Source organism: Lepeophtheirus salmonis, chromosome 7 (assembly GCF_016086655.4).
Source record: "Lepeophtheirus salmonis chromosome 7, UVic_Lsal_1.4, whole genome shotgun sequence".
Lineage (NCBI taxonomy): Eukaryota > Metazoa > Arthropoda > Copepoda > Siphonostomatoida > Caligidae > Lepeophtheirus > Lepeophtheirus salmonis.
Genome location: NC_052137.2, coordinates 2,092,261 through 2,109,819, shown reverse-complemented (window position 1 = coordinate 2,109,819; position 17,559 = coordinate 2,092,261). Strand labels below are relative to the sequence as shown.

General features: G+C 30.0%; 1 protein-coding gene and 1 non-coding gene across 3 annotated transcripts; one reads left to right on the top strand and one right to left on the bottom strand.

Annotated features, from left to right (window-relative positions):
* Window positions 1-1,541: 1,541 nt before the first annotated feature.
* Window positions 1,542-1,613, top strand: TRNAW-CCA (transfer RNA tryptophan (anticodon CCA)). Its single transcript has one exon. It is a non-coding gene; the product is annotated as a tRNA-Trp (tRNA).
* A 4,675-nt stretch (window positions 1,614-6,288) lies between these two features.
* LOC121121564 (4-aminobutyrate aminotransferase, mitochondrial) lies at window positions 6,289-17,198 on the bottom strand. Of its 2 annotated transcripts, XM_040716520.1 has the most exons (8): window positions 17,120-17,198; window positions 16,875-17,022; window positions 12,478-12,639; window positions 11,567-11,644; window positions 10,650-11,188; window positions 8,986-9,237; window positions 8,755-8,921; window positions 6,289-6,535 (listed from the first exon to the last, which is right to left on the bottom strand). In XM_040716520.1, the coding sequence occupies exons 2-8, from the start codon at window positions 17,002-17,004 to the stop codon at window positions 6,379-6,381; spliced, it is 1,485 nt and encodes a 494-aa protein (XP_040572454.1). In that variant the 5' UTR covers window positions 17,005-17,022; window positions 17,120-17,198; the 3' UTR covers window positions 6,289-6,378. The 2 variants fall into 2 exon arrangements, with proteins under 2 accessions (XP_040572454.1, XP_071746055.1); XM_071889954.1 differs by lacking the exon at window positions 11,567-11,644.
* Between the last annotated feature and the right edge of the window lie 361 nt (window positions 17,199-17,559).

Below are 17,559 nucleotides of genomic sequence, written 5' to 3'. Positions count from 1 at the left end.
ATATAATATTAATGAAGTTTTAGCTTTATCAATACAAATGGCCTTGTCACAAAATGCGTATAAAAAAATACAATCAAATGCGTACACAATGTGAATATTTTCCCTTCATTTAATAAAATTGTACAAGCCAGAAAAGATGGTTATCCTGATGAAATTGTAATTAGTGAAATTAATATAGAATGTTCCCTTAAAAGTATTTTAACTTATACTGCTACAAGAATAATAGAGTCTTCTAAATACGAAATACTTGACTTAACTTCATCAAATGAAAATAATAGCGTGGAAAAATCCTGTCCCATCAAGCAAATTTTAGTGCAGGCCTATATGCTTACAATATTCAAATGAAACATCAGAACTTTCTAGACAGGTATACACCAAATTAACTGCTGTTTAGAAAGTATAGACTTTACTTATTATCCTATTATTTTTGTAGGGAAGGAGATCACATTCAAAATACAAAATAACCTTAAATCACTATGTTGGATGTATCAGTAAGGACATTAATGTCCTTACTGATACAAAGTCCACACAATCATGTAATATATGTGGAGCAAAACCTTCTGAAATGAATCATCTAAATAAAGTAATACAGAAATCAACAAATATTAAAGCAATAAAGTCTGGGATTTCTGTCCTGCATTGTTGGATTCTGGAATTTTTCCTCCATTCAGGATATAAAATGGAGATAAAAAAGGGGAGTGCAAGGACCAAGGAAGAAAAAGATTGCCCTGCTAAAAGAAATTCAAGAATATTTATTAAAAAAAATAATTAAAGCTTTATTTTAGATCAACCTAGAGTGGGAAGTGGAACTGGTAATGATGGCAACACTGCAGGAAGAGCCTTTCAAAATTCCTCAAAGTTTGCTTAAATTACTTTAGTTTACCTTAAACAATCCTATTAATGTGGATAAATTTCATGATGACATTATCAAAACGGCGGAAATTTATGTCAATCTATATAATTGGTACATGATGCCTCCCTTTATCGATAAAGTCTTTATTCATTTAAAAAAGGTGATTGAGACTCCTGTTTTTTCCATTGGCCTATATTCTGAAGAAGCTGCAGAAGCCTTAAATAAAGAAATTAAAAGTGCCAGACATGTTGTCGTTTATAACTAAAGATCCAGAATCAATTGAAAATAAAGTTATGCAATTAAAATCAAGAAAAATGCTGTTTGTATGAAAGCTTTTTTTGTGCAATTTTAAATAAGTTTAATTTATTATCTTTAATTTTATTGATTCTCAATTTTGATATATTTATGATTATTGATAAATATTTAAAGAAGGTTGAACAATTTTTGTCTAAGTTTACAATTTAAATAAATATACATTTTGGTTTGAGTATTGTGTACATATATATTTTTAAAAGGGGTTAAAGCTTTTTACTTCATATATGAAAAAGATTTATATACTCATAACTTTAATTTACCTAAATGTCTGTCTACGCGTCGTTTTAAATCAAATATCAAGAAGAATGGAAAAAGAAACATTATGAAATTACTAACTATTGAATATATAAATAAAAAAACCAATTAATCAATAGACTCCGTGGCGCAACGGTAGCGCGTCTGACTCCAGATCAGAAGGCTGCGTGTTCGAATCACGTCGGGGTCAAATATTTTTTTAATCTTGATTTTGATATTTTTTGCATCATAGACAAGTGTGACCCTGCCTGTTCCAGGGACTCATGGGCGAGGAAGCATTGAGGAATCCAAAATAGAAGTGGTCAAATAATTTAAAGATTCAAATAAATAATGTTATTAATTATAACTTATGTTTGTCTACTTGAATCGAATGTTAAAGTACCTAATTTCAAAAAATTTATGGAGAAATACACGGGTAAATCTATCCCTTCCCGAGGAACCATCATTAAATTAATGGAGGATGTTGGTACTGATGTCATTGATAGAAATACATATAAAAATGCTTTGAGTTATCCACACCAAATGACGATCAAGTTATCAGTAAAAAGCATAAAATATTTACTAATTTCGAAATGGAACTCTGAATTTTGTACTATCTAAAAGTAAGTATTCAATTTTTTTTAAATCTAACCATAAAATATGATTCTATTTTATCTAAAATTATCAAGAATTATGATACACAACTCAATAAATGGCAAAAACAACTGCTTAAATGGTCACAACAACGGGGGTAGTAGCTTTGAATGGTTCGCAACTAGTTTGTCTGAGACTAGTTTCTTCACTTAAAGACTTGGGTATGATCATTAAGTTTTCCAATATTACATAGTCAATAAATATTATTTTTTTATCACTTAAGGCTTAGCCATGGTTGATTGGCTCCAAGAAAAGGTGTTCAGAAAACTCATAAAAGGCAAAAACAACTGCTTAAATGGTCATAACAACGGGGGTAGTTGCATTGGGTGTAGTATTATAATTAGCAATTGTGTATATCCTTCATGATAGGCTCCAAGAAATGGTGTTCAGAAAACTCATAAAAGGCAAAAACTCCTGCTAAAATGGTCACAACAACGGTGTAGTTGCATTGGGTGTAGCATTATAATAAGCAATTGTGTATATCCTTCATGATAATAGTATGTTGTTATATAAGCATAAATAACGTGGACAAAATATTTTTTGATGTTTTTAATATCGCCGGACATTACTACATAATTAGCTTTTGCTCTAAATCTTTAAGATGGATTTATTTCTAACATTTTTTTTATTAGTATATTTATTGTCTAATTTTATGATTTGGACATTTATTTTAATATTAATAATTAGTTAAATCTCATCGGTAGAGATATATCTATCCTGTGAACAATTGTATATAGCAACTTCCACATGAAGAAGAGGGGTGATTATTTTTTTGATTAAACTCCACGTCTCGCTTGTGTTTTGTAAAAAACTAAATTGACTTATTTTTGTTCAGAAAAATGGAAATTCAAAAATCCATGGCTATTCCCAAAAAATAAACAATTTTGAAAAAATATTTCAAACACATTTTCAAAAAATTATTTAAAAAGAAAAAAAAAATCAAAATCCATAGTGTTTAACGGAAAATTAAATTTTTTTGTAAAAAAATTAGAAATATTAAATTTTTTGAAAAAAGAATTCAATTATTACTTATTTATTAAAAAATTCCCAGATTTTTTAGAAAATTAAATTAAATTGAGAAAAAAATCAAATATTAAATTTTCTAGTAAAAACAAAAAAAATCTCAATTTAGAGGTTTACAGCGCCTCCAGCCCACCCCTTTGGACGCCCCTGAAAAATGTACCACATGTAAAATATTATTTCAAATACCCCCTGGAGTGCCTCCAAGTATCCCAAGGGGTACTCTTACCCCAATTTGAGAACCAATGAGTTATATGCAATACCTCCGAATTTACAAAGATTGACAAATCAATGACAAAATTCAAAGTGGTGTTAGCTCGGGATGCACATCTTACAAATTGAGGACAATATTCGAAACTTCGACAGGTTCGAGAGGTTATCCCTCTTATTGTGTCTCATATTACACCACACAGCAATAAAAATATACAGGAAGCCCCTTCATAACGTGGTTTCAAACACCGCGGATTTCCCATTACGCAGATTTTGGAATTATTTTTTTTGACAAAAAACAAAATTTTTTGCAGTTGCTCATGAGTTCGTTCATATTATGTCTATATATTCATATAATAAAAGTGTATAATTTTACATGAGGAGTGTCCTGAAAGTATTTGATTTCATATCTAGACTACAAACTTTTGGTTTTTAATTGTTCTACATACTTGAAATTAAAAAGGTTGCAGAATAAATATAGGTTAAGTTCCGATTATTTAAACTTTATAGTAATGAAATGACCGATTAAAAAATCAAGTAAATACACGATTAAGATCAAATTTTAAAATCAAATTACATGTATCTTGTCTGGGATACATTATTTTAAAGGGTTTATGATGAATAAAAGTTTTTTATAGTCCTTAGCATACGAAAAAAAAAACATAGGAAAAATAGTGAAAAGTGGACTTTGAAAGATAATTTCTTACAATTTACGGGTTTTTGTATTAAAAAAGTCTCCGTAGTACACGAATTCAATATAAACCGGATTTTTCTTATTCCCAAAAACTCCAATAAGTACCTCAATATGTTAATAAAAAATTATTCAACTTAGAAACTGATAATTATTACCAAATTGTATTCTCTGTTTACTATTTTATATATGTTTGACAACAAATTTAATCAACGTATAGTATAATTTTATACATACCTCTAGCTTCTTCATATGGACAGCACATTTAGCTTGAATGCAATATCCCCAAAAGATGACGGTCATTACGACTATTGGTCCTTGGGACCGTTGTTTAACAGTCGGTCTTTGGATTCTTTCATAAAAATATCAATGGTTTATAATAAGATATATGAAAATTGTATTAAGATTACTGCACATATTTTGTAAAAAATATTTTTTTTTTCTTCATTATAATACAATATAAAACGAACATAATATATGCCTACATAGTTATATAATTTATTTTATCATGTAACAGAGTAATTTAAAAAAATAAAAAACACACTTAATGACGTCATGAGGTATCGATTTTACCTTTTTAAGGACCAAAAAGGTGGACTGGATTTAACAATGGTCGTCGTTTCACAATAATGACTGAAACAACACTAATATTAGAGTGTCTCATACTACCCCCTGTTAATTTTATAGTTTATTTTATAGTCTACAAAATTTTCTCAAACTGCTATTTTAGATAATGAATTAATAAGAATGAAAAATAATAGTAAAAAGTACTCAATTTGTTCATTTAAGCTTATACTGTTTTATCGTGGTGTCGGAGCCAAATATATAAAATGGATTTGTAGTAATCCTCATACAGCATTCTTTGGCTGAACAGAAAATAGTGGGCATTCTGATTGGCGACATTTGACCACTGAACTTTGTGTTTCTTTACTTGTAAAGTATTATCTAAAGCAATAATGCTACTAATTTTTGGAGTGAGATTTCAGGCAAGACATTTATATATATTTTTTTTTTTGGGGGAGAAGGTGTTCGAATATTTGAAAAAAAAATACAAAAATACAACTTTTTGGGAAAAAATTTACAAAAATTCATAGCTATTCACAAAAAATTCAAAAAACCATAGCTATACAGAAAACATTCAATTTTTTTGAAAAAAAAATCAAAAATTACATTTTTTGCAAAAAAAATAATTTCAAGCATTAAATTTATTGTAAAAAAAAGGAGAAATCCATAGCTATTCAGAGAAAATTAAAAAAAAATATTGTAAAAATAGATTTTTGGAATAAAATTTCAAATATTAAATTTTTTCAAACATCCTCACTTATTCACAAACACTTACACAACCTGTTTAAACTCTCTTGAGGCCCAGCACTTCACCTATACAACCTGTGGGCTAGGGTGTATTTTGGGATATTGGAAGGGTACCTTGATGCTCAGGGAAGCGGTGGTAGATAAATTCAACTTTCATCGGGGCCCTGCAGTTCACTTACACAACCTGTGGGCCAGGGTTTATTATAGTATGTTAGAAAGGTTCCTTGGTGCTTAGAAACGCGGCGGCGGTGCGGTTTAAACTGCCTTGGGGACCAGCACTTCAATTGTACAACCTGTGGAACAGGGTGTATTTTTGGGGTATTAGAAGGGTTCCATGATGCTCAGGGAAGCGGTGGGGGATAAATTCAACTTGCCTCAGGGTCTAGTATTTAACCTACACAACCTGTGGGTGAAGTTGTATTATAGATTAGAATGGTTCTATCCGAGCATGTTTCTTCATCATTCAATAGTTTTATCTTCCGAATATGCAATAAATTGCAACGCAAATGCATATGATATCATTGTCTTGCAATGAAATTACTCACAATCCTATTGCTTCACGATGATATTACCCCAACGTTTTTGTTCGCAACCTTTTTACCACAATCATTTTACCGGACACCGCAGGAGTGAATTATCTCCCTAGTAGCTTACACAGAAGCATTGCCTTAAAATGTTGCTTTTAGGAGTCTCAATTGACTTGAAACTAGACAAAGATCAATCAAACCTTCATAAGTAACTTTATATTATTCATAAAATTACCACTAACAACGTTTTTAAGATTAAAGATCCCAGGGATGAACTCGTTCCGTGAATTTGAGGGGGGAAAACAGAGGATTAATGGATTGAATAATTCATCAATTTAGTCCAGAGTAGCATCTTGGACCTAACTCGAATGTTTATATATAGATTATAATTTAAAAAACAAAACAAAAAACACTGATTCCCTTTCATTAACAAATTACTTGAAACCATAAATAAATATAGAATAACTTCAATGTTTCATAATATGGTCAATTCGAGTTGCAAATATATTATATATATATATATTTTTAAATTAACAAATATATTAACACACTGTATTTTTTATTTATTGACTTATATCAAGAAGAACATCTTCCAATTTTTGAAGAACGAGGACAGCGTGTTTTGGAGCAAAAATTAATGATGGTCGAAAGCGTATCGTTTTTTCTCCACAGCCACCAATAATGACTCCCTTTTTTAACATTTTTTGAATCAGTTTGTCCCTATAATAACGGAATATTAGAAGTAATTTCAAACTCTCAACCTCATTTTTTTTTATATACATATTTTATAATCATTATTCGTGTATCTACGCAAAAACAATCGGCTATAATTTAAAATATTAGTACTAATATAATGATCTGATTGAAATTAGCAAAAATACTAAATTTCTAAGGTATTAATAAAAAAACAATAAATAACAATAATTTGAGAATTTTCCATTTTTTTTACTTCATAAATAGATGTAGACAAAAATTTCCTCAATATTTTTCTTTCAACCATAAACTATATATTCAAACTTATGAGATAAGTTAAAATGCTCAATTATGTTACAGGGGCGTCTGCAGGGGTTGGCCTGGAGGGCTGTGTCCTTCTCCCAAAATTAAGGAATTTTTGCTTTTACTAGAAAATTTAATATTAGAAACAACATTTAATAAATTTATGTTTATATTCAATTTTTTGTTAACAGCTGTAGATATAGATTTTTTTTTCAATAAATTTAATTTCTTGAGAAAAGCAATGGATTTTTGATTTTTCTTTTCAAAAAATTTATATTGTGGATTTTTGGTAAAAATTTACTAAAAAATTTATATTTTAATTTTCTTTAAAAAAAAAATATTCAAACTTTTCAAAAACCAAGCCAACTTTATTTCGCCAGGATATGATCTTTCAAATAAAGTCCATAATAAAATATTTTTCTTTCATTATGAAAGGTAATTTTTGCAACCACAAAAGGGTAATTTGGAGCATCTCTAAAGGATTAATTAGAATTATTTGTTGATAGAAATATGTAGAAGATAATTAGCTGAAGAATAAAAATGTAATCCAGGCTCTATTTTTAGGGGAAATGACTTTAACTACTTTAGCCTTCTTCACTTTAACAGATCATATACAAGTAGAGGATATACGTATTTGATCCCTTGCCGATATTTGTAATTTTGCCCAATGACAAAGGAAAGAATGGTCTATAATTTTAATGGTTATTTTTTTTTAACAGTACGAGACATTATATGAACAAAAAAAAATAGTTGGGCGAAGAAAAATAAGAGGATAATCACAAGAGCGCCACCCACACGGTCAAGCATAGGGGAAGAAACATTCTGATAAGGAAAAAGGATGACTCCACTGCCTCGAAGGGAGGATATACAGAGAAATTTTTGGCGATAGCCTCAATACCTCAGGACAGTGAACTCATAATATGTCGTATATGTGTTTTCCAGCAAGACATTGATCCAAAACATGCGAACAAAGCAGCATGGAAGTTGCTCAAGAAGAAGTACATTAACAGGGGCGTCCGGAGGGGTGGTTGGAAGGTATGTAGCCCCCTCCTAAATTAAAGAATGTTTCCTTTTTACTATAAATTTTTTGGTTAGGATGAAAATATATATGCCAATTAATGAGTAAAACTTTTTTTGGAGAGATTTCTTATCTTAAAAAAAGGTCAATCGGGCAAATTGTACATGTGAAACTTCTTTCCTAACAAAATTAATATTTGAAATTTAATTTTAGAAATTTTTTTTGAATAGCTGTGGGTTATTGAATTTTTTTTCCGAAAAAAATAATTTTCTGTCAATAGCTATGGATTTTTGAAATTTTTTTCCACAAAGTTTAATATTTGAAATTTAATTATTGAAAATTTAACATTTTCTGAATAAATGGATTATTGATTTTTTTTTCTTTTAATTTCCAAAAAAAATTAAATCCTAAAACCAAGCCCCCCCCTCTTTCCAAAATATAAATCCTGCAGATGTCCCTGATTAAGGTCATTGAGTGGCCTACCTCCGGAACTCAATCAATTAGGAAATCTTTAAAATTTGAGAAACTAACAAATTCGTCAAGGGATGAAATACTTATTTTCTCCACTGTATGTTTTAAAAACTCAACCAATAATATATCATTGAGCGTATTAAATTGGCTGATTTTAGGCACTTTTAGATTAAGTGACGGTATATTTTAGTACTGATATTTTATTTCTTCAAAAAGCCCAATTTTAGAGAAAATACAATCGAAATATTCATCATCACTCATCAGTTTGTATTGTACTATTGGAATTGAATATGGAATTTAAAATATTATTTTTGTTGACTTGTGTCATTAATCTAAATTCAATCAGGCTTATCTGAAGGGTTGAGTAAAGTGTCAGTCCTTAGAACAGATGATACTAGACCAAAAACGATGGGACTGACACAATACACCCAATATTAAGTATGTAAATCCATACCTTGTCTGAACAGAATCACAGTCGAATGCACAGAATGTTCCAATCCCTCTTGATGATCTAATAATTCCTAAAAACTTCTTTTCGAGTTCCTTTAATCCATTGAGCATAACTTCTCCAGAATCCTGGGCCAGTTTTAGGCACTGATGTTTTTGAATATATTTCCATACCTTGATAAGTATGGACAGTAATTACTTAATTAGTGTTGCATTAATTTTGAGTCAGGATACTTACTTCTGACAACATTATAACTTTGTGAGGATCCCCTAGCCAAGTGTTGATTACTCGACCAGGATGTTCCGGACGATGAGATTTTTTATGATAAATTCCCCCGCTTAACATTTTCTTGGAAAAGGTTACGATATCAGGACCGTGCTCCAAATCAAAATGTTCATGACACCATAGCTTTCCAGTTGTACCACCACCGGTTTGAACTTCATCAATGATAAGGGAAATACCATATTTGTGAGCAATGTGATCCACTCCCTAGTTTATTCCATTTAAATACATAGTTATAATTTACCGGATGTAGATTCAATAATGATAAGCTTTTTTTATTGATTTTTTAGAAGTATGATGAAGTGCACTTCTAAAGTTCCTAAATAGTTATTATTCGGTTTGATTGTTCTGTATTTACAAAAGAAAAGTTTTCAAATATCTAAAACCATTGAGATCTCAGAGACACTTTGCACCAACACCAAAGTGTCGCAAATTTACAAGTAATTAAATATAATTCGAATAAAAAAACGTCTAATTGAAGGGGAGGGCTTTGGGATGTCTTTAATGTCAGAAATTTTTTCATAAAAATACTTATTATTGGTCAAAGCTCCTTTTTGTATCTATCCTCGTCTGACCTCAAAACTCAATCATAGCAAATGGGTGTATATTGAGGACAGTGTTTGTGCTAAACATAAACAAAATTTGAGTGTCCTTAACTCGTTGACCCAGTGCAAAAACATACTAACCAGCAAAATATGAAATAATTAGTTTAATAACTTTTTGGGGTAACCGCATATTGAGATTCTGAAGCTGTAAATCTGCAAAAAATTGATTCTTCAACGTGCTATCAATTTATTCAGTGTAAAAAAACCTGCTAAAAAAAAATTCTCAAGATCTTCAAACTGCTAATGGCTAACCAAATGTAATCTCCGAAACGGGCGAATAAAGACACCGGCAGCATCAGTCATCTGTAATGCAAGTGGAAATATCTCAGTGTCAAAAGCTAAAGACTTAAAAAGTCAGGTGTCTTACATGAGTGGAAATGACAGGCACTACATGGTATCTCTAATCTCCAAATTTATATAGTAAGATAAATTCAATATAATACTTATATATCCTTTAAATATAGACTATATTAAATAATACAAACCAGATAACATATTTTAGCACCTAATGTAAGATATTTAGCTTGCGAAAATGCACTATCTGGTAAATGGATTTTATAAATTTGCCATTTACAGCAGGTCTAAATAATTAGAATAAACTGACAGTCTAGTCACTAAGATGTTAATGAGGATATCAAAATTTGTAACTCTTAGCTTCAATATTTGCAAAGATATAGTCAACCAAATATTTAGTTAAATATCTCAGTTCAAGCTTTTGTCCAGCTAGCAAGTTTTTCACTTGATGAACAAAGTAGCTAAAAACTGAAGAATTGACAAAAGTTAACCCTGGCTAATATATTAAGGTCTGCTCGTCACTAGGGCAATTAAAGAGCGTTATTGAGGGCAAAATGATTTAATCAAAGTTGTGTTTTGTGTTCTTTTACGTTGTGTCTAAATAGCAATTGTCAATATCATAATATATGTTTAAGAGATAAGTCCAAAAATGTTTAATTAATCGAAAGAAGGGTCATAAGAAAATGGACTCTCAGTATAAGAAATGAAACACACTTATACCTGGAAAAAGAACTTTGACCCATGGTAATCTCCTCCCTCGGATTGAATAGGTTCAACGATTATTCCAGCAATAGGAGCACTAAGCTTATTCTGAGTGTGAATAGTTTCTTCCAAATTTTCTAGGCATCTTTTATCTTCTGAAAAGTTAAAGTCTACATTTTCTTCCAAAGGATATTTATATCTGGGAAAGTCCGTTTTTGGCCATTTCAGAGTAGGAATATCTACTCCATGAATAGGTCTGGAATTTGAGACACTTAGTAGTCCCACAGTTCGTCCATGAAATCCTCCTTTAAATGATAAAATGGATAGTGACGGAGATCCTGGAGGAGAGTTGGCCATCGTAGAATTGAGTTCCTCTTCCGTAAACTCTGTACGACCTCCTCTTTCCTTACTCATGTGTTTCATGAAACAAAGTTTCATAGCATTTTCATTCGAACATGTGCCACACATCATGGGAAAGATCTGATCCATGCCAGAAGGAGCCACGGCCATAAAAACTTTGGTTATATACTCAATCCATTCCTCGTTTGGAAACCATCCTGGAATAAAGTTGAATAAATAAGCAGGGGTGTCCCAGGATTATATTTTTTGTGGGCTTAGGTTTTTTAAAACATCAAAAATTAATTTTATTTCGAAAAAAAAAACGTTTTTCAAAAAATTTAACAAAATTTTTTCTAAAGAAATTTAAAAAATCCACTTTAAATGTAAAAAAATTAAATTTCAATTTCAAAAAATTTTAAGCTATTCTCTAGAAATATATAAATATTTTTTTTTTTTAATTTTAAAAATTCATAGTTACTCTCAAAAAATTAAATTTTTTGCAAAAATTTCTTAATTTTGGGTGAGGCTACAGTTTCTCCAGCCCACCCCTTGCCCCTGATAAGATATGCTTATGTCTTGTAAAGGTGAATTCTTACCCATAGCAGGCCTATTAACTAATTGATGAATATTTGCAGGTGTGCTTAATGCCGCAATTAACTCGGGATTATTATAACCTGAAAACACAAATAAATCAATCTTTTCAATTCACACAGTCTTTAGTAAAAACAACATTAGTCAGGCTTGGATATTAAGCAAAAAACGAGCTACGTTGATGCTTTCCTTTTCATTTTGGAGTGCTTGAACGGAAAAAAGTTGAACAATTAATGGGGAAAAAAATTAAATGACGCTCATTTCTTTGCTAATTTTTGTTAATTGCTCTCCAAAAGAAAAGCTGAAAGGAACTGGTGAAATTACGACCACGTGATCATTTTTTATTGAAATTGAATTGATTGTTAGGGGCACTGAGGGTATCTTGACATATTAGAGTTGCATAAAATATGATTTTGTTTTTTTGTTTTGTTGACAACTAAACAGTTCTTTTTTTTTTAGTTTTTTAAAGAGGTCGTCATTTTTATTTAATTCTTGAAGAGAGAACATCTAAGGATGAAGTAATCATTAGTACTGCTGTTTTTTGACGGTTTGCTCCGGAGTTATAAGGGTAAGTCCTTAATGGACTTTTATTATTGAAATTAAAGGATCACATCACCTTAATACCAACATTATATCCTTATTATATAAGGAGTGGAATTTGTGTTGATTTCCTTGTCTAACAGCTGTTTGTAGCTAATTTCATAGAAGGTCATGACAACTCAGCTGCTCTCCTCTACAAAATTCTTCAAATGGTCAAATTTTCAGTTTATTTTATTTTTTAGGTAATATTTTATACAACTCTTTAAATTATTATATAGCTAACTATGAAAATTCCTTGAATTCACAAGGTTTTAAACGGATTTTATCCAGAAATGAAAATATCTAAGGGTCCAAGCCTGACATTGATTATAGATACCTAATGGAATGGATGAAATTTGCATAAAGCAATCCAAGTAGGTGTTATTGTCCACATCAACTAAGAAGTTCCCAAGAGATTTATGAGAGTCGGAAATAAGAGAAACAGAGGAGATTTGTTGATATTCCAAAAGATCATTTCGTAACTTTGTTGATTTTGGTCCTATAGGCGTAAAAAGAGTCAAAAGATTTAATTCAAAAATTACAACTCCATATTAATACCTGTCACAAAAAAAAAAAAAAAATTATTTATAATCAAGCACGTGTTTTATTTTATGGTAGTATAACAATAGGAAAAAAAACTTGTTACTGAACAAGATTAGGGAAAACCAATTTAAGGCCATGTATTTTATGAAGATCTTTATATATATTACACATTTCTTTTGAATAGAGTATGGAAGCAATAATGTCGATTACAGCGGCCTCAACCCCAAAGTGATGGCTATTTCCGAAATGCCCTAACACTATCCGTAGATAACACACACAAAAAAGTAGCCCCCACTAATAGATGTAAACCATGGAACCCTGTTAACAATAAAAGAAAGTAGAACCGTATATAATTTTTTCGGAATAACTATGAATTTTTGAAAAAAAATTCAAACAAATTCCAAAAAATAAGCCTCCAACATATATATATATATATCATCCTGCAGACACCCCTGCTATTAAATCCCTCTTTATTAACAGTTGAAATTTAGATCAAGCTTATTTCCCAAATTTAAAAAAAAAAAAGGAAAAAATGAGTCAACCCCATTTTGTACTCCATCCCTCATGAGGGAAAAAGAAAGGTAAACAAGCTAAACTGCATGCGTGATGATTATTCCATATGGTTAGAATTTCATTTTTAACCAAACTCATAGAACGTTCTCATTCGACGTCACAATTTGGATATTGGCCATTTTTGGGGCTAAACAACCAAGTTTTATAAGAATGAAAACCTTCTTTTTTTTTTTTTTTTCATTAGTATTAAGGAAAATGGTGAACTATGGGATGTCAAAATGGAGCCAACAAATAAAAGGACTTAAGCCTTTACGTACTTTTAAGAATCTATCCCTCTATTCCCACGTTTTATTATATATTTGAGACTAAAATGTACTAAAAATATGCTATTACATCCTTACAATATCTTCCTTTCATATTGTAGATAAAAATTAACTATTTTAATGGAAAGAATTCAATTGATCTGCTTTTCTTATCCCTAATCCATCTAAAAAAAATTGGTATAAATTTAACCATTTCTGAGGAATTTTTATTACATCAACGTTTGCTTTAATTAAAGTGTCCGTGTGGATCGTTGGCATCAAGTAGTGTTCAATGGAGCAGCTCTAATGACTTTTTTTATTCATAAAGACATTTGATGGAATTCTATCAAGGTTTATTGCAGAATTAGTACATTTTATGTAGTAAGAATATCAAATTTGAGCTCCCAAGATGGCGTCTCCTTAAATGATGACGTCAATGAAAACGCACTCACTTATTAATTTCCAACTCCACTCTTTATCTGGCTGTATCTAGTTCTTTGTCAGTCCTTGGAATTTGTCATATAAAAGGCAATGTTTAAGCATCTGAATGATATTTTTTATATTGTTCGTAGCAAAGTATTTTAATTTTGTATGGATAAATTTTTCCTTTGAATTTTGGTCTTTTTTTTACTCATTTTTCTTTCCAAATATTTTTTTCTTTAGAGATAAACACCCTAAATGCTTAGTAGGTCTTTTGAAATTTCAAATATTACATTTTTTGAAAGGAAATTTCAGAAATCAATAGCTATTCAATGAAAATTAATTTTTTTTACAAATATTAAATTTTCTAGTACAAAGCAAAAATACTTCATTTGAAGGGTGTACAAACCCTGCACCCACCCACCCTATCTATGTTAAAATTCTAAACTGAAACGATCTACTATAAATATATAATATGTAAGTTTATATTGTACATAAAACCACTTGAAAACTACATTGTTTCTGTCCATTTGATGTAAGTATAATCAAACCCTTTTGACACTCTTGAAAATGCAACATATGTTTGACCATGGGAAAATACTGATTGGGGTAAGCATAAAGCAATTTTTCAAATGGTTGATGCTCTGATTTGTTTATTTTCATTGGCATTGCTAACTTGCCTTGTTCCTTCTTCAAGTCTAATTAAGATTGAAGATAAATACTGAGATTAACTCGCCCATCTTCTTTCCAATTCCCTTTTTTAATTCGTATTTAAAATCCGTTTTCCGTTTTTCTTTTTGACCAATAATTCATTTTTTTTTTTTTTATTTTTTTTGGTGTATTTTTGAATCGACAACCCATGTCTTAAAGAAACTGAGAGACACAGGGAATTGATCTTGTTGTATAAAAAAATCAACTCATTTACGAAAAATCAAACTAGCCCTCCTGAGCCGCGGAATCTGGTCTGATCAGAATTACACATAGCCTTACGTACGTAACTCAAAATTTTGAACAACTTTTATAAAGTTTGTATCCGTCTCCGTTTTGGAAATAAAGTTTTTATCATTGTTTTTATAAGCGGTACGTACATCACACAATTATTTTAATACTATTTAAAAAATATTTTGGATATTTATATCATTTCTATCTTTGTTCAAATTAGTATCCATGGTAATTATTTTGTAAGGAAACTACAAAGTCTTGTCGTGTATTTTTTGTTACTAAAAATTCTTAGACGATTATAATTAATCATTGTAATACGAGAATAGTTATATACAGAATCAATTTAAATGGTAAAAAAAGTAATCCAGATGTGCATATAAGGAATTATGCTTCATAGCACATTGTTATCTCGCTAATACAACTATACCCTATGTACTTTCTTGTCTACTCTTGATTCATTTGATACGTCATTGTTATTTCATAATTTATTCTTGTTGAAATTTAAACGAAAGAATAAGCTGTTTTATACTAATGTTCCGTTTCCAAAGGGAAACGAACACAATTTCTAGTTGATTGTTCATCATATATATATATATATATATATATTGGCCATCTCATTATTCTTATGAAGAAGTTTTGGATATCATAAACAATTTTAAAATTATAGATAAATAATATGACAATATTCTTGGAGAGGACTTGAGAGATAAGTAACAGTTGGTATTTTTGACTGATTTGGTTAACATCCTCTGATAATTTCGAGTCTTTGTTCTGTTTATTTTTGGAGGAAAGGTTGTGTGATAAAATAAATATAACGACACAATAGAGGGCAATTTGAAATTTGAGACAACTATGAAAAGTACCAATAAATGAAACTAAGGACTGATGGAACCAAAACAAAGATCATTGTTTTGCAGGAGAAAGATTGGAAAATGCAAAAACATTACACGGAACACATAGCTTTCTCTTCAAATAATCTGCATTGTAATTCACATTGTGAATATTTATATTTTACAGAGTAAATTAGATTATCATGAAAAAGTTATAAAACACAAAAAGCTGATTGGCGATTTTTTTTCACAATAATCGAGAAAGAAGTCGGGATTGAGCCATATCTAAACATTCTTCAATTTTGGTCAAACTTTGTCAATTGTATTCATTTATCAAAAGGAACGGATTTTGGCCTGACGGCCCCGACATTTCAATAGATAAAAAATAAAAACGCCCTTATGTTCATGCTATTTAATACGAACATATTCGATTATTAGTTAGTTCTGTAATTAATTTTATTCTAGAGGGCTCAAACCCATCAAGTCCACCCCTGCTACAGAATAATAACAAAAAAGGAAATACATCCTCAATGACGTCACGAGTGATTAATTTTACTTTCTTTAAGGATCAACAAGTGGTACTGTACTTCCCATTTGACCGACCCAAAAGACCGTATCTTCTCAGGGATGTCTGCAGGGGGTTGGATGTAGGGGATGTACCCCTCCCCCAAAAAAGGAATTTTTACTTTCTACTAGAATTTATTTTGGGATATTTCATTTTTTCCAAAAAATTTACATTTTCTGTGAATAGCTATGGATGTCTGAGTTTTTTTTCTCGGAAAAATTTAGTATTTGAAATTAAATATTTCAAATTTTTTGTGAACAGCTGTTGATTTTTGTAATTTTTTGGAAAAAAAAATAATTTTGAAATATTTTGTTAATAGCAATGGGTTTCTGAAAAAAAAATTGTAATTTTTAGATTTTTTTGGAGAAAAATTGTAATTTTTAGATTTTTTTGGAAAAAATTGTAATTTTTAGATTTTTTGAGAAAAAATGGTAATTTTTATATTTTTGAAAAAAATACAGAAACCAAGCCCCCCTAAAATATAATCCTACGGACGCCCCTGCTTCTCAACTAACTCCTTCTTTCTTAAGAGCCGAATTATATATCAAGAAATTTCCCAATTTGTGCCTGTATATATTACTTTCTCTATGGGAACAATTATCCCATCTAAATTCCTTACCTGGAATGTCTGTTTGAATATTTATTTCCAGCTCCTTAATTGAGGCTGAATGAATCACGGATCCAATGTGAAAATAACGCAAGCACTTTGTATATAATGTTCCTCGATTTTTCAATAATGAAAATGCCATTACACGCACAGAACAAGGCTAAAAACACAAAAAAATATATATATAATTTTTGCCTCAGTAAGGACTCAATTTTTCTTATTCAAGAAGAACGAAAATATTCGCAATTTTTAATAACCTTAAATCTTTTATTTGAACCAACAATTACAAATGAAAAACTTTTTGAATGCAAGTATATAGATAAACACGTTCGAGAAAAAAAAAATAATAAAAAAAAGGGAAAACTTGTTTGAACATTGAGCGACATTTCTACTGTACTAACTTGAACCAAAATTAAAGAGTGCGAACACTAGTGTTGAGACTCTATATGAGTCTGCATTTTTGATCGGTCCGGTCTTAAGTGACTTTTTTAGACGGATATTCTGTTCCAGTCCAACAGAAGAGAGATATTTTTTGTACAAAAATTTCAAATATTAAATTTTTTCAAAAAAATATTTTAAAAATCTACAACAATTCACAAAAAGTTACAATTTTTGGAACAAAAATTAAAAAATTAAATTTATTTGGAAAAAAATTAAAAAAATCGGTTTATGGGACAAAAATTATATTTTTTTTAAA